Source organism: Bactrocera dorsalis, chromosome 2 (assembly GCF_023373825.1).
Source record: "Bactrocera dorsalis isolate Fly_Bdor chromosome 2, ASM2337382v1, whole genome shotgun sequence".
NCBI classification, from domain to species: Eukaryota; Metazoa; Arthropoda; class Insecta; order Diptera; family Tephritidae; genus Bactrocera; species Bactrocera dorsalis.
In genome coordinates this window covers 94446946-94473320 of record NC_064304.1, presented here as the reverse complement: position 1 = coordinate 94473320, position 26375 = coordinate 94446946, and the positions used below count along the sequence as shown (strand labels likewise).

General features: G+C 33.3%; 1 protein-coding gene across 12 annotated transcripts in view; it reads left to right on the top strand.

The window, feature by feature from the left end:
• Positions 1-26375, top strand: part of LOC105230928 (chloride channel protein 2) — a 48636-nt gene that overhangs the window by 10707 nt on the left and 11554 nt on the right. For 2 of the 12 annotated variants that reach the window (XM_011211957.4, XM_011211966.4), the window contains exons 2-4: positions 22411-22518; positions 23198-23363; positions 23442-23570. In XM_011211957.4, the coding sequence (XP_011210259.2) occupies positions 22411-22518; positions 23198-23363; positions 23442-23570 (403 nt within the window). Of the gene's footprint in view, positions 1-2846; positions 3063-9690; positions 9929-11334; positions 11816-14325; positions 15800-22410; positions 22519-23178; positions 23364-23441; positions 23571-26375 lie in introns of those variants that run through there. The other 10 variants (XM_011211954.4, XM_029552344.2, XM_011211961.4 and 7 more) reach the window with 10 other exon arrangements.

Genomic DNA, 26375 nt, shown 5'->3' with positions numbered 1-26375 from the left:
CGAAACTAATGGCAGACAAACAGACAGTCTGTGATTGGCACTTTTGAGAAAATATAACGACAATGACAGATTTTGTGTGGACTTTCAGCCGAGAGTAGAAGTATTTTTCTGTAGTATTAGGTTTGGTTGATGGTTTTCGGTTACGCCCGACCTAACAATTGTTTCTTCGAAAAATTTATACTATCGATTTTTGTCAACATTATCGATGTTTATGGGTTTTTTGAGAAGCAAAAACCTCACTAATTCAAAGAAAGACGAGGGATTTTTATTTCATAACGCTTCAACAACGCTTGAACAACATCTTTTCTAATATTCTGAATCCTCAAAGTGTTTTCGAAACCTCGCCTGCTTAGTAACGCCACCCACCAGTTTTTCCTGCTGGGTTCATGGCAGCTAGAAAGCCATTAAGTGCCTAGCACTTTAGCGCAACAATTTTAGTTATATTTTCGTCTGTATGTGTATGTGTGTGCGTAAGCGCGTGTATGTGCGTAGCGATCAATCACTTGATATTTGTACCGCTTATTTTGGCTTTGATTTCCGAGGCAGATAAACTGCGCGCCGAGTTGGTGGCGCGTAGGCGTCGGTTGGCGGGCACTTCGTGGATTTGGTTAAGCAAGTAACTGTTGAATTTTATTGATACGGCGGCTTTTATCACTACTAAATACATAGGTAAAGTCATACTAATTGAACGCACATAGTGCCGTTATGTTTGGCTAGGTGTTGTTGTTGTTGACGCTATTTGCTTTTCATAATTACCATTTGCTTATTAGTATGTTTACAAGCTAATTAATAAGGTGTTGAGGCATAATGCCTTAAACAATCTAATGCCGGTATGTTTTTAATTGAATTACATGGTTGTTGTTATTGTTATAATTATTTGCAGTTACTGTTATTATTTATTGTGTATTTAATTGTTTCTTTTTTTGACATTATGGAGTTTTGCCGAATTTATTGTGTTTGTTGAGACAATTAGCCGCCAGCAACAGGCTGTTGATTACTGTTATCACAAGCCTGCAATGTGTAGTCACATGTGTGGTAGTTACTTAGAGATGTATGTGTGTATGTGTGTAAGTTTTTATTTATCTGTGTATACATTACGTATTTGCTATCTGCTGGCGGTCGGCGTGAGTTAGACGACAGTCAAAAGACAACGGCTCTTATTTGCTTGGCATTTGGGCCAACTTGCACGCTTATACATATATACACACCATTTGTATATGTATATATGCATATATTTTCTACATGTATGACGTCTTTATTGCCGTGTATTTGAGTTTAATTTCTACCTCATTAATTTCACCTCACTTGCGCATGACATTGTTGTTTTTGTAAAGTTTTATATTTTTGCACACTCATGTACCACGCAATCTATGCCATTATCTGCACTTCTTAAGCATTTTTAGCCGCACTTATTTGTTTTTATACCCTGCACAGTGTATATATGCATATTAAGGGATTACAGAGGTCTACGGGTTTCAAAAAATCTTATTAAATTCTACAACACCTTTTGGATATTTTCCTGAATTTTCAAGTTGATCCGAGTAATAGTTTCGGAGAACTTGTACTAGCTAGGCTAAGTGCGCCGTCTTTCAACGCTTTTTTTTTCGAAACTTTATTTTCGAAGACAATATTTCTCGAGAACTACTCGACGAATCTTCATGAAATTTTACACAGGTCTTTGAGATTTTTTTTTTCAATTACAACAATATATTTGAAAAAAAAAATTTCGCGAAAATTTTGCTGAAGTTTTGACTTTTTGCCCTCGTCCAAGTCCTAAGTTAAGGTTTTAACTAAAACACGTATATTTTCACTTTCGTTGGTCCTGAAAGGAGTTATCTTGCCGATGCGGACACATCTTTTTCCGAGGGCTCGCCGGAAATGGCGTCGCAATGGCCGAGTTTAAAATATTTTTTTCCGAAATTTTCAGAATTTCTTTGTTAATAGTGTATGTTTGTAATAATAAAAAAAAATCTAATAAAATTTTTTGTTTTTTAGATGAAAAAAAATTTTGGAAAAACTCTGTTTTTTACCCGAGGAAACCCATGTAACCCCTAAGTTTAAGTTTACGAAGTTTGTCTAAGAACCCAAAATACATACATATATGCATTATTTATTAGCCAGATGAGCTGAGTTCATTTTGCCACAGTCGTCCGTTCATCTATCTGTATATGTGTAAACTAGTCCCTCAGTTTTTGAGATATCGATATGAAATTTCGCACATGTCCTTTTAACCAAAAGATGCTGCTGGAACTGTCGATATTGGATGACTATCTTAGTGCTGCTACACAAATGGTTCGACCGAAATCAAGTACTTGAAAACAAAGCAACATAATTTTTGCACATCGAAACACTGCTATCATACAAACAGAACGATCTTTATCAAGCTCCTGTATTATTTTGAAATATTTTTTTGCTTATGAAGGGTATTTTAGCTTTGGTGCCAACGAAGTCAAATTGTTTTTTTATTATTCTTTCTTTTGTTTAGTTTTTCTCTTGTTGTTGCTTTTATTTCACTAATTATTCCACCTTTCCTTAGCCGCTGTTGTTGTCAGTATTACTGTCTTTGTTATTTAATTACTGCTGCTCGGCATACTCGGCATGCTTACCCCTTCCTTGGCGGTAGATTTGTCGCTTTTTTAATTAGCATCTTTATTTATCTTCGATAAAGGTTATACGAGCAATGTGATGCTGATTTTTGTTGTCTTCGCAATTTTCGCGAATATTTGTCTTATATTTGCGTACAAACACGCACACATATGTACACTTACTTGTATCGGTGTGCCGTATGTACGCGTGGCGTACATTCTTTTTTTATACACTTCGAGGTTCGGCTTTTGGTCACAGTTTTGGCCATAACGCCGTTGTGCGAGAATCTCTCTCAGAACGTTGTTGGTTGACTGGCGGGCGTGTCGATTTGTTAAGTGTTGCTGCAAAGTGTCTACAGCACGGCCGCTGCCGTGTCGTTGTGTGTACGTAAGAATTCGGAAAATTCGCATATTTTTTATATATTAGATGTTATGTCTCACAAGAAAATGGATAAAACACAAGTGAAAGCGAAAAAGGTTAGTATGTACCGCTGTGCTGAAATTAGAAAGTGAAAATGTATAATTATACATTGAGATGTACTATATGATGTTTGTAGAAGATGTTGTCCTGCCAAAAGTCTCCGTAAAGTAAAATGCTTTCATGCACTCATTGAAAGTTGATTATCATGTGATTTTTATATAAAAGTAATTTTAATAAAATATGCTTGTTAATTAGACAACAATTTGTGGAAATATTTGTTTGTGTGAAAATTCAGTCATATCACACGCGTTTTAAAATCGTTTGATAAAGCATGAAAAACATCAAAAAATTATAAACAAAGTTGATTTAGTTTAAATTTAAGCAATGAGCATCATATGAATGATCGTCAGAACATCAGTGTGATTAACAGCTGTATTCAGTTTTTATTATCACTAGTTGAGGCCTAATCGTTTTGAAAAAAATATTACATTTTATTCATCGACGAAATACTGTCATCTGTTCCCGAAGAAGGGGTGTCTATTATTGGTTTTCCCATTAAGAAATATCCTGGTTTTAACGCATCTGCTCCGTTATGATAATTTATGGCATATAATGGATTCGATTTTAACGAAGCTTCTATTTGCGCTAAAACAAATGACATTTCTTCAAAAGTTAGCTTTGTGTCTCCAGCTGCTCATTTTAAATAGTACTTCATACCTTTAACTCCAGCTTTGGATCTATGCATGTAGCATTTCTATTGCTTAAAAGGATATAAAAAAATGTTTATCTCGATTTATTCGGTCAGTTTGTATGTCAGCTATATGCTAAAGTGGTCTGATCTGAACAGTTTGTTAGGAAGTTGTAATTTTTCCTAAAATAATAATCAGGACCAAATTTCGAGAAAGCGTGCAAATTTTCAAATCGATATCTCAAAGACTAATTCACGTATATGCAAACAGGAGGACTCAGCTCGTCATGAGGAATATTTATATTTTATAGGTTTTCCGGTTTTTGTTTCTAAGAAATACAAACTTCGTGAGGAAACCTAATATACGCTGTTCAGAATAAAATAATAAAAGCGATTTCAATTCATTCATAATATTATTGGAATAATTTGTAAGTACGTAGTTTTAAAATTCCAGTTCTCAAGCAATGAAATATACCTATCATATAAAATGTGATTCATTTCGAGGCTCCCTGTTTTTTTTTAAGAAAAAAACGCCGAAACAAATTAAATGGGGGTGTTTATTATCCTTCGAAAGATAATTTTTTGGCATTTATTTTTTGAAGATTATCTCTTTCAAATGGTGGTCACGGCTACGTCTGGTCCATCCGTTGAGTCCAATTTTCGATGACTCGTTCGAGCGTTTTGACTAATAACTGACGAAAGACACGCGTGAAGTTTTGCTTCAAAGCCTGAATCCCCACAGGAAAAAGTCTAAAGGTTTGATATCATACGACCATGATGGCCAATCGACCTGCACAAAACGTGAAATTATCTACTTAAAAAAGTGTTCTCTCAATAAATCCATTGATTGATGCGATATGTGGGCAGTGGCGAGGTCTTGTTCAAAGTAAATGTCGCCGAGATCACGATACTCAATTTCAGGCATCAAATGTTGGTTATCATGGCGCGATAATGATCGACATTGACGGTTACATTCTCATCTGCATAATTTTTGAAGAAACCACAACGAACGTTGTTCTTTCTTGATGAAAAGGCAGCTCTTGAATCTTTTCAGGTTATTCTTCGTATCAATTGCGGAAATTTTGCTTGTTTACATACCCATTAAGCCAGAAATGGGTCTCATCACTGAATAAAATTTGGCTGGAAAACGTCGAATCTTCTTGGAACTTTTCAAGAGCTCATAGAGGGAAGCGATGTCGCTTGGGAAGATCGAACAGCAGTTCTTGCACAAGCTGTATTTTGTACGCTTTCAATTTAATATTTTCGATTTACATTTTCTATACGTCAGTCCGAGTTGCTGCGAACGGCGCCGAATCAACTCTCCACGGTCTTCGTGTACACTCTTAGCTACGGCTGCTATATTTTCTTCACTTCGTGGTGGACATGGTCTATTCGGTCGAATATTATCAAATAATGAATGCTGGGTCTTAAGATTGGTAATGGTGTTGCGAATAGTACGCTCAGTAGGCCGATTATGTTGACCATAAGTTGAGCGAAGCGAGTCGAAACACATTCTTTACCGAACGTGAATTTTTGTAATAAAGTTAGCCATTTGTAAACGTTGTTCAAGCGTAAGCCAAATCTTTGTTAAGCATTCATCGATGGATATCGGCCATCACGCTTAAAGAGTAACTAATCAAACAAACTATGCCCGATGCGAAAACCAATGGGCAGCACATGCCATGCAATCTTGTATTGGTAAGTCGCATTATAGCACACTATTACCGTTATTACACTGACCATAGCAAAAGTTAATTGACATTGAGGTGGGATTAAGTTTTGCTAATGCTTTTATTACTACTATAAATAAGCAACTTGTTAATATTTATTGTTTATGGGTTCCAATACGAAGGAAGCAATGTACTAAAATAAAAAGATTTATGCCACTCGTACAATTTTGATTTATTATGATGAACTCCGACGAGTATTTAGTGAAATTCTATAAACAAATGCCTTATTATCATCAATAAAATCTAATCAACCTACTTGATATCAAAGTGCAGTAATTACACCGCTTGGACTTGCTGAAATATTGAATGGATTAAGTGCATATTAGACTGAAATTAGAGCAGCTTTGAATTTATTTACGTTTCTGTATTTTTACAAAAAAAGAAAACTGATCGGATCATTTGTGTCCGAGTAATTACGAGGGCTGCTATATATGTTTCTGGCCTAATAATGAAAATAGGAATATTTATCAACGAAAATGGTTTTTTTGTTTTTTTTTTGGTTGGATTTGGCTCGTCTTGGAAGACCCACACGGTCGATTGCTGTTTTGTTTCGGGATCATACGCATAGATCCATGATTCGTCACCTGTGACGATCTTATAAACGTCTTTTGAAGCACCGCGATCGTATTTTTTCTGCATTTCTTTACACCAATCCACACGAGCCTTTTTTTTGAGCGATTGTCAAATTGACCGGGATCCAACGAGAACAAACCTTTTTTACGACCAGGTGTTCATGCAATATCGAATGTATGCTGGTGGGAGAAATGCATAGGCACGCCTCTATCTGAAGGTATGTTCCATGACGGTCAAGCATTATCAGTTCACGTACGACATCGATGTTTTCTGGCACAACGACTGTTTTTGGACGACCTTCACTTTGAGCGAGCGTCGGCCACGATTGAATTCGTTGTACCAGTTTTACACAGTGCTATAGGATAGTGCTTCATAGCCATACAAAGATTTTAGTTCATCGATGCACTCTTGTCGTGATAATCCACGTCGAAAGTTGTGAAAAATGATCGCACGAAAATGTTCACGAGTTAATTCCATTTTTTGGCCGAGATAAATTTTTTAAATCCCTGTATATAAAAAAATTCAAGATTAAATGACAAAACGTTCTGAATGATGTTATGCTAAAAAATGTCAAACTTTCCAATGGAAATGTCAGATTGCACCTGGCAACACTTAGTGTTGCCTAGTCCAGAAATACATATATATAGCAGCCTATGTACTCAAACAAATTTGAGAGTTTCGTTGAGAAAAATGCGTTTAAAGATATGATCAGCTGCTGAAGCTGGTTGAACTCAATAACTATTTGAAATATCGATTTAATTTTGGTATGCTATTTTTGCAGATCCTATTAAAATAGCAAAAAACAGTTCTTGATTAATTTCACTCCAGGTGTGCCCTTCAAGTTTTTTGCCTGCCTTACTGAAAACCGCTTTAAGTGTGTTTCAACTTCAAAACAGTTATCTCAAACAAACTCCATAATACAGTATTTTATTATTTACATATTTTATTGAATATATCATTATCAAGTTAGTATATGCATTTTATATCTGCTTGAGTGTGTATTTGAATTCATAACTGTATTTTAGGATGCATTTAAACAAGAAAGAACAAAGATCATGTCATGACAACGAATGAAACTGCATACTAACAAAGACAGCATTACGCCAGAGTTGCCAATATAATTAATTTGATATACCACAAAACGTTAATTAAATCCTTTAATTTTCGTTGAAATTCATTTAAATGATTTTATTATTACATTTTTAAACAAAAACTTAACAAAATAAAAATAGTAAAATTTTACTAATTTATTTTCTCTTACTTATAAGAATGAAATGTTTTATTTAAGTACTTGTATATTTGTATGTGTACATATTTGTATATCTCTTCTTCTTCTTTGGCACTGCAACCGAGGTTCGGCCTAAGCCGTGAAACTTCGCCAGTTATCTACATCGTAAGTGCAGACAGGTCGCTGTGGACTTCGCCCACATTGACTCTCGAGTCGAAGAAACTTTTAGCATCGCCTTCCATGCGACCGACATGGCCTAATCCACGTATTCGTTGAAATTTTATGCGGTTAACTATATCCTTGTCGGCGTATAGCTCACACATTTCGTGGTTCCACGCGGACGGCTCCAAAAATCTTGGGAAGAACAGTTCTTTCTACTGCTCCAAGTGCTTTCTCATCTCGGATCGTCCATGCTTATGCGACTTATAATAGGACGTGATTAATGAGAGACTTAATTAATAATTGTCGACTCCGATTCCAAAGTAGCACCTGTTGGCAAAAGTTATTCCACGTTTGACCTAAGTGGAATTTAAGCTGGTTTCGAAATATGGAAAATCCTTAACTTTTTCAATTTATCGCTGTCAACGTAGTTTCCAAGACGCGAGATGTATTTTTAAGTAAGCTGCTGTTTATCTTGCCCTCGTTTACCTCAAAACCAATAATATTACGCTTGTTTTTCTGGGCTTGAAAAAGCTGTGCTGACGGCTCTGTTGATAAGGCATGTGATGTGAATATCATCTACACCCCCGTATTGTACTTTTAGGTTCGGAGAAGTCCTTCCCGATTTTAACGGAGCTGGAGGTTGTGCTCAACGTCATTCTGCATAGCCGTATGGTTTCACGGAGATACAAAATTTAGGCATGGCGTCGAATAAGTTGCTCCTATCAATGCTGTCAAAAGCGGCTTTGAAATTAAAAAAAAAGTTGATGCATGTCGATCTGTTTGTCAAGAGTCCAACAAGTTTATTTACATTAATCACAATTCTGTCGAAAGAACATTATTCGCGATATTAAGAATATTGATTCTGCGAGTGTCAGACTGATCCCGTTCTTGTCATACGGCAGACTACACCCGTATTCTAACCAATGGACATGTATTCATCCAACCCAATCATGCTTAGCAGTTGGAACATGCGCCTTTCCAGCACCTCGCCGTCAGCTTTAAACAGCTCAACTGGTAATCTAACGACCCCTGGTGTTTTTTCGGATTAAGCCGCCTTAGAGTTGTTTTCAGCTCGTCTTCGTCAAGTGGTGGAACGACCACGTTGAGTGTTGATACGGATTTTTCTTCGTCAGTCGCAGCACTGCTTCCGTCATTTAGCAGGTTCGACTAGTTTACCCTCCACATTTCGAGTGTACACTGTGCGTCTGTTGTCAGGTTTCCTTTCCTGTCTTTATATAAGGCGGCTAGGACCTTTGAAACCTTTGTTCTCTGCCTTAACTGTGATAAAATTTTCGGGCCAAACTCCTGCTTGCACATCAAGCTCTTCGTATTATTCCTTGTTTTGAAAATCACTTCAAAGAATAATTTTTATTTGATAAAATCTTTTAGACCTCGCTCTTAATTGTTTAAAATTATTTATCACGTTTATATATTTTAAATATACTGTCATCTTAATCGAACTAATCTCTGAAAAAAATAAGTCGTCTCTCTCAAACTTGGCATCTCTGAAATATTCTTGATAAAATGAGAAGATCACATTAAAGCAAATACCAGCTAACTACCGTGTGAGTAGGGGGTGAGACGCCTGATTAATATTCCATTCTGCTGTGTTGTATGTGGAAAAAGAACCACTATGTAGTAGTATATGGTGGCTGCCAGTTAGGTTAAGAACAATTTATGAGTAAATAAGCTTCATTTCATTTCATTTTAGTCGGCATGCTGATTTTAAATGAAGGCGTTTGCGATATGCTTACAATTGGACGCAAGTAATACACATACATATGCATATACTATGTGTAGAAATATATAGTAATATAAAATGTATGATTTGAGATGAGCGCATCTAAGATATGGATATATGTATGTATGTAAATTATAATAGTTCCATGTGCCTACATATGTACGGTTGCTTGGAGAGTCACCGGTTAAAGTAGTAAATTGATAAATTTATGAAATTAAGCTGCAATCTTTGTTTCGCATGCTCTGCACGCAATACACATTCATATACATACATACACTTGTAGAGACTTTTGCGGCAATTTGAAGCATTTTATGTGTTTGGTGACAAGCGCGCAAGTCGCTGATCCCCATACGTATGTACATACATACATATGTTGTATACAATGAAGACGTTTGTGCGCCGCTCTAGTAAGACTTTCTGCGCCTCATGAGTGATTCTTGCGCCTGGCTTGAGCATTTTCAAGCTCGATGCTCAGTTGCGCACAGTGAATCTTCATTTAAACCAGCTAATGAGCTATCCGAATGATCATGGTTGAATACATATATGTATACTTAGTTATAAAAAAATGTATATATAGTAGTATGTTGCAAGATCTGATTAAGGTTAGTTTAAAATTTAATGGATCTTTTTGTGCTATTGCCTTTGACACACAATTTCGTAGCTATCACATTTCAGTTGAGTGCGAAACGTCGCGAAGTCCATTTCTACTCGATACATCGACACCTATCGGATACCTTGTGGCGCTGTGTGGCCAGTAATGACTTAGTGAAAAGTCCTCTTCCAAACAAACCGTTATAACTGTCAGTGAGATTTTTTAAAGGAATAATAAAGAAGATCGGTGTCTAAATTAGTACCTCGTGTTTTGTATTAAAGCTCAATTTTATCGTATACTGATCTGTAGGTTTATGTGTATGTGTGCACGCGTGTGTGTTTAATGACGCATTGTGTCCAAATTGCCGGAAATATTTAATAGAGGCGAATTAGCACATTGCAAAATTTTAAGCTGCAAAATTTGCTGCAAGTATGCACAGCAGTTGAGCGTGACGAAGATTTGTGGCGTTATTAAATCATTAAGACGCAGCTATAATTACGAAAGCGTGGCAACATTCGTTTTTAATGCAAAAAAAAAAAATCAATTATAAATTTATGGAATTAATAATAGAAAGAAAAAAAAGCAATGCATATAAAATAAAGGATTTCTATCGGGCGGAAAAATCCTTTATTTGAAGCTTATAATAAAAATTGCTGTTAAAATTAAAAAAAAATAATAACTTGATTAATTCATAGAGCTATTGAAGCATAGAGCTATTTCATACATATTTATTTATGTACAAAAAAATTAAAAAAAAAAAATTTTGGATAAATTTGCCATTTGGAAAAAATCGTATGAATTTTATACTTCATACTATTCTTCATACTATTTTATCTAAACAGAAGTTGTCTGAATTATAAAAATATACGTACATAAAATACCGAACACTTTACAAAAATGTGTTTAATCGATTTTGCGAATATAATTTTATAAAAAGTGCATAAAGCGTTGAATACTATAACAAAAACCCCCGAAAGACTAAATTTGCAAGGACGTAACTTGAGTGGTTGTTGTAGTTTTCAAAACATCTTGAAATCAACTTCATCATCAAATCTGCACAAAATTTGCCTTTTCCTTCTCTTCATCACTACTACAACAACTGTTTTTCCGTCCCCAGGACAGTCGGATTTACGTAATCGGAACGAATCCGAATTCTTTATCCGGTCAAGGACTGTCAACACGGCAGAATTCAGCCGCTTCCATTACAATTAATGTCTATGAAGAGTTCAAATACTCGTAAATTTTAGCCCAAATATTGACAGAACGTCCGTCTCTTTTTTAACGAATGACTTGGTCATCGAAACGGCACAAATAATAAATAAATTTTAAAACTTTTATGTTAAAAGCACAGCTTTCTGTTCTATATATACTCAAAAAAGTAGATCAAACTTTCTTACTAAAATGTCAAAAGTAATCGATTCCACGAAGTCTATACACCTTCGTCTTTTTTATAAGGAAAATTCTTATATGTAACTTGTAAGCGTGCTTGACTACAATGAATCCATTCACTTAACTTCGGACAATAATTTGCCAGCCTTTCCTAAACTTTGGAAATCTTCTAGTACTCTAACCATAAATAAAAAATAATCATAATTATCGTTGATTTTTTATTAGCATTCACATCATATCTTAAAGAACTATACAAAATTCAAAACCATAAAGAACGAATAAAAGTAAAAAAACAAACAATTTCAACAAAATAATGCACAAACAATAACGCGCAATCGAGTGATAATTACCTTACATTAATAAACTAAAAAAAAAAATGGTTTACCTTGCCAGTCGTCACCAGCACGCACGCGACAGTGAGTCGCGCATGCGCGAACATCAACGCGAACCACGCTACGACGAAGAATTTGGCGAAGAAAATGTTGAAGTCGTCGACTCGGAGTGGGCTGACTTCGAAAAGTTTCTGCGTCAATTTCGACAGCGACGCAACAGCACCATCTCCATGGAGGAGGAATTGCGGCGGGTGTCAAAGCAACCGAAAATCAAATCGCAAGCCTTCTATCCATGCCCACCACCAGCGGATCATGGGCGTGATTCAGATTCATCTTCGGATGACGATGATCCCTTCGGATATATTGATACCCTAGTAAGCAAATGAGCATGTTGTTTCACTTTTTCTGTAGAATTTAAGTATGAATGAATGAAGCATGCTTTTTGCATAAGTGTAGTGTTTAATTATGTAAATATAATATTCCGTTATGTATAACGGTAATTTTTCATAGTCCACGAAAAGTCTTTTAAGACCGAAAAAAAAGGTTTAGAAACACATTTGCTCATGGGATATAAAATAGTATAAAACCTTATTTACTCACACTTTTTTTTAATTATTTTCCGATTAACACAATTTTGAGCCGGAACCGGATGCAATCATACAAGTGATCATTCAATAGTTAATTGTTTGTTCGAATTCTACAAAAATAGCAATGTAAACAAAAACAATTAAATTACAAAATAAATAAACTCTTTTAGCTAATCTCAAAATTTCAGCAATAACAAATAGTACCGATAAAAATATTTCCTTAGAAGCATCCCAGAAAGCATTTTGGCATTTCTATTGACTGACAATCAGCTTGACAGACAGGCATGCAGATGAGCGCAGTAAGTGGCGCTGACATGCTTTCCGCGTATAATTCTGACGATTTTTCTAAAGCACACACACACACACACACAAAGGAACTGCATATTTATATTGCTAGCACCCTTCCTATGTCCGGCCATAAACGAAAGCTTTCACAATTATATATTTTTTTCTCGCGAATTTTCCGTCATTAACACTACTACTCATCTTTTGCTCATAATTCTACTCATCTTTTGCTCATATCTGTCGATTTGTCTGCGCAAACATTTTCCACATTGCCCATTGCCACTGCCCATCTGTTTTGTTGCCTCATCTGTCCATCGCTCTTCAACGTCCATCTGTCTTCACAGCGTTTGCTGCTCATTACCCGCATGCTTTTTCATCTGCAACCGCTTCTGCTGACCTCATGCTGCCCCGTTCACCCGCTTGTTGCAGTTGGTGCGGCCGGTTCTTGGGCTTGGCGTTCTTTTATTCCGCCTTGCGGTCATTTTATGGTAAAAGAAAAATATATGAACATAAAAAATAAATGTGCTGACCATTCATGAAATATTATTTATAATCGGATTATTCAAAGCTGCTGGTTTGTTAGCAAAGCGTGTGCTTTGAAGCTTTCTCATTTGTCCATTTCGTATATTATTTCTTGCAAATATCAGAAATAGCTTTTCTAACAGTCTTCAGACCCTAGCATATGCTCCTATGGATATATATCTAGTAGATTGGGGGAAAAAGATGGACGCACTTGATATGTGGACTCGCTTGGTCGAAGATGGGTGACCAGACTTTAACTATTTTCAACCCGATTTTATATATTTTTTGTGGTTTCCAGTATAGTAAAAAATATGATTTATGTCGTATTTAATGATAAAATGGTGAGCTGATTTGACAAAAATAAATCAATTTTCCCAACAATCGATTTTGTTAAATCAAATACTCATATATATTTTTTTGGTTAAAAAAATGAATTTATTTGTCAAAAAAGACAACTGAGAATTTAAATTTTTTTTTCATAATTTTTTTTTTTAATTTTTTTTTAATATATTTTTTTTTAATTAAACGTACTTGAACATGGTTACTTTATAAACAAAGTGCCAAAATCAAAAGTTTTAATTTTGAAAAAAAAAATCTTTAAAGGAATGTCATGTTAAACATGCTTCAAATGCTGCAAAAAAAGCTCGTATTCGTACACTTAATTTACCAATTCAATTTAGCACACATTCTTGTTCATATCCACCACACCTGGCCACCTGGCCAACAGTGGAATAAAGGAAACCACCAACTGCAAGCAATTTTCAATAATCCCATTCAAGTGAAAAAGCTTTTCCCCGTTCAGTTTTCAAAAAGTTTTCGCGAACGTTAGTGCGACGATCAATTGAATTGCCATTCGTGCGTCGTGCTTAAGTCTGGGAAAATTTAATATTTTTCAGAAATCAAAGCTAACGTTCATTAATAAATAATATATATATGTACATATTCTATATGGAAATTCAAAAAATTTTTGAAACCTTTGATGTGTAATTAATTATGACAAGGAAATGAGTTAGAAAATGTGGTTAGCAATTTCATTAGTATAGTGATTTCAAAGGTTGCCGAAGAAGAAGAAGAGAAATATAAAAATCCATAATGAATAACATAAAATCCATATTTTCCATTGAGCAAAATATAGTTGAAATAATAATAAATAATAAATATTAAACGTGTGTCAATATATTTATTGAACAGTGGTAAAAAATTATAGTTTAAAACAAAAAGAAATTACTGTAATAAGTGAAAAATAAATATTCGAGTCAAATACACGAAGCAAGCATGTATTAATGAGTGTAAACGTGTGTATATGTATATAATATGTCATAAATTATAGATGAGCGAAATAGCAAATTACTGCTTTGAAATTGTGCAAGCGTTCATTAAATAAATAAAAAAAGTTGTAAAAATTTATTATTAAAAATATTGATTTTTAGACCAAAAATTAAATTTTCAATGTAGCAATAAAAAACTAAAATAAAAAATTAAAACAAAAATAAAAAAAAATTAATTAATTAATTAAATAGTGCTTGGATTGTGTGTAACAGCAAAATAAGTTTACGTAAAATTTTTGAAATTCATATTTAATCAAAATATTGATAATCACAAAGATTAATGCCCTCCAAATATTACACAATAAATTAAATAATTTAGTGGGAAGTCAAACAATTTATTGCTGTATAAAATACAAGTATATGCTTTTTTTTTGTAAATTGAACACAACTGAACCTAAAAACTGTCGGATCTTCCTCAAATACTGCTTAGATACTATCTACAGCACATTCGCTCTCCCCCTTTTCCGCAAAATATTCACCAAAAAACCTTACTCAGCACAAAATGTCTACGGTGCATGACAAATTTTTAAAACAACAAACACAATAACTTTCAGCATCAAATCATGAATCAGTCGCCTTGACGCCGAGCAGCTGCAGCCGAGCATATTATGGCCACAAGCGACAAGGATCGCCTTCGACCAGAATGCCAACAAGGGGTTACACTACGACAGGGTTATGCGCCTGGCACCAAGTACACTGACAATGTCTGCAGCGGCTCAAGGGCTGGAGGGCTAGAGGCGAGTGCGCGTGTGACGCGTCGCGATGTCGTCGCCGCTGACCGCCAAATGCGCATTTCACATTGAGGCATACAATGTCGATGATATTTCGCAAATAACTTAATGCCAAAGACATCTATGAAATATGAAGATATGTGTGTGAAATATTATGCGCAAGAAAAAATTCGTGAAATTCAAATGAAAAGTACATAGAAAGCAGACAAAAGGCGAGCAAAAGATTTAACAAATTCTCGCAAAAACGAAACAAAAATAAATCACACAAATGCCCGTGAAAATTCTTAAAAACAAAAAACAAATAAAATAAACTAAAACATAACAAAATAATACTTGTGTACTCATAAGCGAGACACATTTGAAACATTTGCTTGAGCCGTGTCTACCTCGTTTGCAATAAAACGTCGCGCGTTGCTGTCGTCACGTCGTCGTGTCACATCATTATTTTTGGCCTGCGCGCCGGTTACCAGCGCCAGCAGCAAGCAACACTTCTTTGCCTTGTGCCAACAACACACATTCACCTTTCACCATAGGTGTTTTCTCTATTTATTTATTGTTCGTATTCAGCATTTAGTTTCGCAGCTCTTCATTTTTGTTGTTATTAGCAATTTCGTTAGTGTTGTTCGTGCAGCGCATGCGCTGCGGCGCATCAATCGCCCCGCCACATGTTCGACTCGGATGCCGACGATGAATATATCCGCGAGTATGCCTTTGAGCCGGAATTGCTGATCAATCGCGATGATTATCTTAAGCGCGAGGAACAAAAGGAGAAGGAGCAACGGGAGGCGATTAAGCGACGCTCCTCGTTGCGGCGCAAATCACAGCGCAAAGCTAGCGTGGATAGTTATGATAGTGGTGGACAGCAGAAGAATCAAATTGATGTCGAAATCGAAGCATTCTATTATGTAAGTGTGTGCGAGGGCTAGAAATATCAGGCAATTTACTCTTTACTCTTTCAAAGGCGGTGATTTAAATTATTCAATAATAATAATTTTCAAATATTTATTTAAAAAATATATTTTTTTGTTTTCTACACTCACACATAATTCTCGTATGATCTTTAAGAGTTGTAATACACAACCGTCACCTAAAATGCGGAACAATAATAAAAAATCGTTGTCAGAAATTATAACCAATATACTTATAACCAAAACTCAAATTTTGTTTCAATATGAGTATATATGAGATAACCAATATATAACCATCTTATAGCCAAATCTCAAATTTTGTTTCAATAACATTTTCCTTCGTCTGTACTCTTATGAAAAGTGATGTTACGTTATTTTGCATTTTAGGTGACGATATATGCATAACAATAATATTTTTCATGAAAATATAGGATTTTTCTTTAGGGTGCAGAAAGCGCCTGCTTTTATGTTGGTACGAGAGAAATATTTTTAAATTTTTATATCATATATCTAAGTGACTTTTTGCTACTTTTTATATTTCACAAGAAATTGGTGTGACAATTCTGATTTTCATAAAATTTCGATTAAAATTTTTTATTCTGTACCTATTTTTCATAAAAATCCCAGAATTTTAAAGAACTTGATTATGTTTCTGAATTAAGTTTTACTTCCGACTGAACCACTTTGAATGCAGGGTCAGCAAAAGGCCTATGCATATCCCCGAAAATAATTCAAAATTTTAAAAATGCGTAGATATAGTCTTGAATAGTTAAAGTTTGGAAAAAAATTGTTATTTTTTTATTTTATTAGACTAGAGAACCCTCTTTAAAAAGGAAAATATATTCATCAAATTTTTATTCTGACTGCTTTTTGTATAGACTTCCGCTTTTCGCTAAAATTTTCAATCTTTTAACAGCTTTGTCCCCTTTTTAGACGTTTTCTGTTAAGATCAAATAAAAAATTTGAAGGCAAAAATTTATTTTGTTTTTTTTTAAAATACCCATATTTTTATTAAACTCAAAAAATTTAATTTTAATGTATATGACTCTTCAAACATACTTTTTTTATATTTACTGAATTAAAAATAATCATATCAACCCTTCTATTGCATGCGTTCATTTCTCATCTTGCCTTGACTGCCTTTCCCCAAAAAATAAAATATTAGTTTATATTAATGTATATATACAAAAATATTACCACCAACTGTAATTTTTTATGGAATCAAGAATTTAAATACACTTGACCGAAATAACACACTCAAACATAAACAAGCAAGCCGTCTATTTATACAGCGGCCGTAAGGCAAATCTGAAAGCAAATCACTTACAAATTCCCATAAAATTGAATAATTTCCGATTTGAGTGGGACTAATGGCAATAATACTTTAGAATAGGCTAAAAGCAAAATAACCGCAATTTATATATTTATGTATGTGTCTATATGATGTATTTTTTAACTTTTATTTTTAATTTTTTAGTGTGCATTAGTAAGAATATGTAAAGCTGTACAACTTTTAAAAGAAAATAGTTAAATATATGCCTTCAATGAAGTAGTGGCATAGTTATTAGCTAATGAACAAAATATCTTGCGCTTTTTCTATTTCGTTTTTAGCAATTGCTTACTATTATAAACATAAGTTCGGTCATTTACCATTATATACAGAAGCACTGTGGCGTATACGTAACCAACTTCCTACACCATTTCAACGCAAATAAATTAGGCCGTTGCTAATAAATAAGAAATAAAAAATATCTTATATATTTCAATTGATTTTTTTAATGCAAGTACGTATGCCGCCAACTTTTTTTCATATTGGGAAGTAAATTTAAAATATTTGCGCTATACCTGACTTACAACTCGAATTATTAATTTTTCAGTGTAACTTTTTCCAAAAGCTGACAAGTTTAACTCAGCTTAATTTGAAATTAAAGGTACCGAGACTATAAAGAAAACAACAGCATTCAAAAATCAGCCCATATTCCCATTTTGTTTTAACAAATCATTCATGCAATGATGTATGCAGACAGTTCTTAAAGTCATAGAACTTAATTCTACAGATATTAATAAATATTATTTTTCCATTTGGTGTTTCTGACAAAAATTTGGTTTCGAAAATATTTATTAATTCCCATTAATTTTCTATAGCGAATGTCTCCATGCTTACTCAGCTGCTCATATATTGAATACATTATACAACTCAATTTAATTACATGCATTCTTGTTAAATGTTACGTACATATTTACGTGTCTAAATAAGCTTAAAACAAATAGTTAATAGCGAAATTTACATTTATTAGGGAGCGTGGAATAGTTTTATAATCACAAACAAATTTCTTAGTGACTGAATTATAATGAATAATTTTTCGAAGTATATAACACTTTCTGTAGAATTAGTAAGAAACTCGTTTTTTATTTTTTTTTTCATTTTTACATACAGTTTTAGTATATTTTTTATTTTGCTTTATTTATTTGTTTTTCTTCATTTAATTAATTTAATCATTTAATTTTTATTAATTACTAGGGGATTCGGCCACGCCTTGCTGTGGTATACATTTTATACTATTCAATACAGTGAAAATTTGATTTACGAATAAAGGCGAAATGCTTTTATCTGTATAAGAATCCAAGGGACTGTACAATTGTACTCTAGTTTTGAATATGTTTATACAAATAAATTTTATTGGAAATAATAATGAATTTAAGGCTGTTTTCTCAATGTCTGGTTACCAGCGTTTCTGACCAGTTAATAGAGTTGTCCGCTTAATAGATTGTACTTAATACACATCACCAGTGTCCATGGTTAATGGAGATGTCCGCTTAAGAGAACTTTTACTATATTCTTTATTTATGAATTGTCTTAACTATCCTATCTTCTAAATTGGTTCGAACTGGACACAGTGTGCTAAATTTTACTAAAATCTGTTCAGTAGTTTAGGAGTCCATCGCGGACAAACAACGTGACACGTAATTTTTATATGTAAATAATAAGTTTACGTAGTTAAATAGTTTTTACTTAATCATCGCCAACAGAGTTTTGTAAATAGTATATATATGTATATAAACACATACATATGTATATATAGAATTTTACGTACTTCCTTGCCCATTCAGCGGCTGTGCTTTATAAACAATTGCTTCCCTAATGCCTTTCTAGCGCTCACAGCACTATTATAGCCATATACAAAGTTTCGTTTGCGCTTACGTGCAGGCTGCACACTTAATTGCACTCACCACACACTTATCCGCCACTTCACAATCTCTCACACACACTTTCTACATTTAATTGGCAATTCAGCTAATTTCATTTTACGACAAATTATTTATGCCCCCCATTTAATGCAGCTTCTTTCAACGCTTCGCTGCGATTATGGCGGCAACGCATTGAGTTATTTGTTTTTGCTATTGCACTACTGCAGCACAGATGGCGGGTTGAAGCGGCTGCTTAATGGCTGTTTATGTGCCAATAGTTACACTTATCGGCCGCATTTGTAAATTTGCTAATTACCGTTTTAATTATGTTATGTGTTGTTTGTTGTTTACTTTTGTAAACTTTTAGCTCCATAAAATGCGGTTTCTCGTTTGAGTTTCTTAGTTTTATTAAGGAAAAAGATAAAGTAAAGCAACAATTTCGCGCTTTATTTTTGGAATACTAAAATTATAATAAAATTTGTATGAAAATTCTTTTAAAATAATTTTGGGTTTTATTTCTTCAAATATAATAGTTCAGATATACAAATATACAAAACTTAACTTTATTGAATTAAAAAAAAAACTTTAAAAATTATACAAAACTAAATTATTAAAAAATCTAAAAAAAATTATTTCCAAATTTTTGATGTTTAACATATAATAAAAAACATTTACTAGACTTTAACTTAGGAGCTTTCGAAAATGGCATGAGTCTGGTTGGGGCGTATGAGTAACCTGTAAAGCATAAACGCAGACTTGTGTGTTTTTTTACTAATATCTCAAGTAAACATTATTCAGGTGTTAAGCACACAGTGTAAACTTAGCAAATTAATATAAAACTTTATTTTAAGTCAAACATAATATTTGCAATGTTACATGGTGTAACGAATTAAATTTCTACAAATAACGTGCAGGTAATATTTATTTGCGCGCCACTGTACACACATTCGTATTTTTAGCAATAATATTTTGTACTTGACTTTGTTTTCCTTATTTTGTTTTATTATTTTTACTATATTCTCTGTTATGTTTTCTTTTTCATCGTCGCCAATGAAACAAAATAAATACGAAGTGTTGCCAATATTTTATGCACGCTTGCTAAAAATAGATTTTCGTCTAGCAGCAAGTCTAGCTAGCGGTAAATAATATTTTTGAAGTAAAAACAAATGAGACAAACAAGACACACGAGAGAGATAAAGAGCAAATGGCTCGCCTATTTGAGTGACAAAGCAAAATCGCAGCCTTCAAGTGAGACAGACAAATGTGTGACGGACACTTAGAAACGGCCGCACCATGAGAGACTTTAGGCGATCATATGTAGAACAAGCAAATAATTTTTATAAATTTGTATTTCTTTTATTTTTATATCAGGCTGGGAAAAGCGAAAACACTTTGCATTTTTTTTTTGTATACGAATGAAATACTATATTTTTCAAAAGGTTGTTGAAAATTAATTATTTACACACTTTGGAACTTCGTTTACGCATTATTATGCATATATAAAACCATATATTTTCATAAGTTCTTTAATACACTGAGGAACATTTATTTTATGTAAGGAAACATTTCAAAAATATCTATCAGTTATGCTCAAGTCTTTCAAAACAAGCCCCTTCCGTCCGATTGAGCCAAGACACGCACCTAAAATTAAAAGGGAACTTCACTTAGACTTCTGGTTTTATTTTTAAAATTTTGATGTTGTTATTAAGGCTCGTAACTTTTCGTAATATGGTCAGCTAAGTTGATCAAAGCTCACTGTGGCACCTATCCCTGGCTTAACCATGAGATTGATCTTTGACTCGATTCTATCAATATCATTCGTATCATATTCACATACACTAAAAGTTTGACTCGAAAAGTCAAAAGAAAAACTTGAAAGGCAATGAAGCAAAAACCTGCTCATAGATAGCCTTAATAGCCCTTTTAGAACAATCCTATATTAAGGGACTCAGAAATTTTTTCCTGCACACGTACGTTTTGAAATACATATACGGTATTTACTTTTGAACCAAAGACTTATATATTTAACAAGGCTGTATAAAAAATATGGCTCGACTTAACCCAAATTAAACTTAAATTGTTTAGCTGTGATTTATATATTTAAATTAAGCTCAATTAATGCATTTCGACATGAGAACATAGTTTTCTTTTTCTTTTAATCGTTCCAGTATTAGCTTTTTCTGAGTTATTCTTTTTGGCAAGGTGTCTAAAATGATTTTCATTAACTGTGCACTAGATTTATTAATACAATTTGTATACTACTTTGAGCAAGAATAGAAAGATTTTGTTCATAATTTCAAAATTCTTAATTTACTCTTCAAAATCTATGTCGTCCCCCAAAGTAATTCCCTTGGCTCAAATACACGTTTTTCCCCCTTTCCTCGACAATTTCGGAATAGCCTTCAATGCGCGTAGTGATTCACGTTTAATATCTTCAATTAACTCAAAAAGGTTTCCACGAAGCGATCGTTTGAATTTGCTGAATGGTCAGAAGTTAAAAGGAGATAAGTCAGACCGATACGGTGGTTGAAATATTGGCGGAAAACTCACGAAGAATTAATGCAGACCATACATTAAAATGGTGCAAAAACATAAGTTGTCAGCCTATATTTACGAATAGCTATGCGCAAATGATACATAACACCCAAATAGTATTCCTTCTTGAAAGTTTGACCGGAGTGCACCACATCTCCATAATCGAGGAAAGCTGTAATCATAACTTTGATTTTTGACCTGTTTTGACGTGGTTTTTTCGGCTTCGGCTCGTCTTTGCCACGATATTTGGCCGATCGATGGTCGGTTTCCAAGTAGTAAGCATAGATCCAAGACCTTCGTCAGTAACAATATGTTTCATGACATCCTGCGACGCTGTTTCTCGAAAAAAATTTGTAATTTTGCGTTTCTTAGGCCCAAATGATCTTTCAAAAAGGTTTTTACTTATCCTTCCGCTGTTCCAACGATGCCGATAAGATCTCTGACTGTTCATCGTCGATTCTCAAGTATCAATTTATTTTATTGACGGGTTAATCATCAATTAATGTTGATGGCCGTTCTGGAACACGCTCTCGACCCTCTTTGTATAATTTGCACCAATCAAAAACACTTGCTCGCGACAAACAATTATCACCGAAGGCCTATTCCAACATTCCGGCTTCAGCATTAGAAATTTTATCCCACACCCAAAATTTAGGTGAACTTTCTTATTGAATAATTACACTCAAATAAAAATCGCCGAATGCATTTTATGCACTTCAACAAAGGCAAGCATTTACTAAACACAAATGATTATTTTGTTGTGACATTTGGCACATTTATATTTAATAAATTTATTATTTAAAAATATTTTAATATTATATGTATATTAATATTCAATTAAATATTACAAAAAATATAAATAATTTCCAATATTCTTAACACAGATGTATGGCCGCTATACCAAAGATTTAGGAGAATTTGCCAAAGATGAAGCCAGAAAACTCAAATTACTCGAGAAACGCCGCAAGCAAGAAGACAAACAAAGGAACAAGGTAAACAAACAAGAAAATCTTTCACGCTCAAATAAATGTTTTTAATAATTACACTTAAATGCCTTAATTGCATGCCATAAAATTATTTTCAAAACACTTCTTACGCAATAATTGAGTGCAAAATAATTTCAATTGAATGAGAATAAATTTACGGGAATTTGATTTTTGAAGGTAAAGTTGTTGTAAATAAATATTTGAATTACAATTTTAGCTATTTTATGAGTTACTTTTGTTTGCAAGTTCTTAAGTTTCTTCAGTAAAAAATTGGAATTCCATGTTCTGCCATGGTCGTATATTTTCCCTTTATACTGTAGTATATTTTTGCATCCATTGTACTTTTTAACTAGCTAACTAACTCTTTCTTATAACTTTATTGCTAAAAATACATTTTTTTCTTACCAAAAACGAAATTTATTTGTTTGTATTTATTTAAAATATATTTACTTAACTTATCCGTATAAAGTCTAGCACACTCTGTACATATTTATTTAATCTCGCATACACACATACACATATATATAAACATAGTAACAGCAAATCTATTATAAATTATGCTGCCTAAGCATAGGCGCTTACTGCACACTCGCTTTAACCCTTGTGTAGTCACTAGTATTTGTATGTGTTTATCCCCATTTGAACGAATCGTTTATAAAGCAGCAGTGCTGGGAAATATTTACAGGAATTGCTGGGCAAACGTTCGTCGCGCATGCTAAAAGTCTCATCATGGATATGGAAACGTACATTTGCGCGCCTTGGCGAAGATTGGGTGTTCTTGGCGCTGCTGGGCGTCATAATGGCCTTCGTATCGTATGTGGTGGACAAAGGCATCAATGTTTGTACAAATGGTTGGTTGGACTTCTAAAGTATTTCTTTAATTTACCATAGTATTTTTCATTGACAACAATTGTTCTGTTATTGTTTAGCGCGCGTGTGGCTCTATCGCGATCTCACCTCGCAGCCGATCACACAGTATTTCGCATGGGTCTCACTGCCGGTCTGTTTGATACTCTTCTCAGCCGGCTTTGTGCATCTCGTTGCGCCGCAAAGTATAGGTGAGTTGTTGATATTACATAATAAATATGTGTTTATCTAAAATAATGATTATTGAATGTATTAACTATGACTTGTATATCACTTAAATAAATAATTTGCAATAGTTATTGAAATATTCAGCTTGCTATTATATGTATTACTAAAATAAATATAGATAAGTTTGCATGTATTATTTTTCTATAAAATAGTTATTTTTAACGCTTGTATTATATTATTCTTCTTAGAGCAAAAATAGTAATATTTTATTTAAAATTTTTAATTTATTCATCAAAATCTAAGACCGCAAAAACAATAGCGTCTGCCGATAATTCTGGTCTCTTTTTACGAACACCCCGATCCAAGAAAACCGTCAACATAACCTTGATTTTTGCCACGCTTTGATGTGTTTTTTTTCGGCTTCGGTTCAGCTTTGCCGCGATATTCGGCCGATTGATCGCCTGTTTCGAGGTTGTAGGCATAGATCCAAGACTCATCGCCAGTAATAATACGTTTCTTGACATCCTCGTAGTCGGAAAGCATTGTTTCACAGACGATGACACGCCGCTGGTTCTAGAAAAATTTAGTGATTTTGAAACCAATCGTGCTTTTAATTTTCTTAGGCCCAAATGATCTTTCAAACTGGTTTTCACTGATCCTTCCGTTATACCAACGATGTCGATAAGATCTCTGACTGTTCATCGTCGATGCTCAAGCACCAATTCCTGTATTTTATTGACGTGTTGGTCATCAGTTAACGTTGATAACCCTCCTGTCTGTGGTTCATTGTCAACGCGTTCTCAACTTCTTTGAATAATTTGAGATCAAAAATACTTGCTCTCGACAAACAATTATCAATGAAGGCCTTTTCCAACATTCTGAACATTTCGGCACTAAAAATGTGATTCCGTACACAAAATTTAATGGAACTTCTTTGTTGAATAATTTCACTCATAGAAATAATCACCGCATGCACTTTAGGCCTTCAGAAAGGCAAGCGTATACTAAACACTAATGTGACATTTGGCACAGATGTCACTGACAGTCATACCAACATAGAAAAATAATATTTCGACAAATAGATTTTCGCGAGAAATTTAGAAAAGTCTTACTATTTTTTGGCCACCGTGCTATTTTGTTTTATTTTCGTTTATTTTTTTTTATTCTTTTTAACTTCATTTATTCTAATTTGTATTATTTTATTTTTATTAATTTTATTATATTTTTTTATTCTGTTTTAAATCATATTTTTTAAATTTTATTTTACTTTATATATCTTTATTTATTTTATTTTATTGTATTATATTTCATTTTATTTTTTTATTTATTTTAAAACATTTTCTTTGTTTTTACTTTGTATTATTTATAATATGTATTTTATAATAATCATAATCGAGTTAGTATAGTGCTTTTAAAATTTTACCCAACAGCAATAAATATTGTATTAAACAAATAGTGCGAAAAATCTCATTTGTTTTTCTTTTACATATAATATTTTGTTGCATCTGTTGTGTGTTATGCGTCTCATTGAAGTAAAGTAAATATTCGTTAGTAGATAATTAGATAGCTATTAACTGTAAGGTGATAAATAACTGTAGATAGATAACGCTGACTTTTTGCGTGTTTTATTTATCTCCTTTTCACGCCTTTACACATTATATAATTCCACATTTAAATTTATTTGTTAGATTTTCGTACTTACTTACTTTACTTCAATGGTGTAACTAACAAAAGTAAGCGTACAGAAATAATTTTCAAGGGACTACATATTCTGTGAAGGAATTTTTTTTAAACAAAATGGTAGAAATAATAATTAATTAATTCAAGCAATTGCAATTTAATATTATTAATTTATAATTATATATATATATGATAATTTTTTTTATACATATATAAAATAAATAGACTATTATATAAGATATTAATATTCCTTACATATGCGCGTACTCTTAACCACTTAAATATCAGTTTTGAAAAAGAACTTTGTAGACAGATGTTTGTTAACTTTTGTTTAATTTAAACGCAAATTTTGCACAATTTAGTTTACTTGAACACATGAGCAAGTATTTATGTATATTTCCCCCCCGCACGTTACACTGGCGTATTGCCAGAATGCAAGCAAAAAGTATATAAAGAATTAATGGTGAATATGTTTATTGTGCTCACAATTTGCACATTTATTTGTGCCACTTATGGGTCAAGCAGTAGGCAACACCTATATATAGCATCGCATGCATACATACATACAAACATCTATGAAATGCAATGTGCATAAATAATTTGCACGTCCGTTGCGAGTTTAACATCTTCATTTGCGTGTTGTTGTTACTTTGTAAATGTAAATATTAAAGTAATTGCTGGCAATTCCATTGCTTCTACAATAATTTCAAAAATAATTTTTTGTATAAACGCTTTTTTGTTCTAAAATCAATTCGGACCGAATCTGCGAGCTTATCAGCAGATTTAGATTTTTCAAAAAAACTTTGGAGAGGTATTCTTAGAGAGTTTGGAAGATTCATAACAATTCTCAAATACTAGCAAGCTTTTCAAAACATTTTAGTATAGTGTCCTTAGCTTATAGATTCAGTTTCGTATAACCCTTTTTAAAAATAAATAAAAATTCTTAAATCAAAAATTATTATTTTTAAGCCTAATTGTAACAACATTTTTTTGAACATTATCTTATTTAGCACCTTTTTTTTGTGTGACGTTAAGATTTTTAAGCTTTCACCGCAAACGAAAAATATTGATAGCATTTTTACTGCTGTGACACGAAGTTGCCTTAACTGCACGATACTTGGCTTTTATTAAAAAAAATGTATACAATA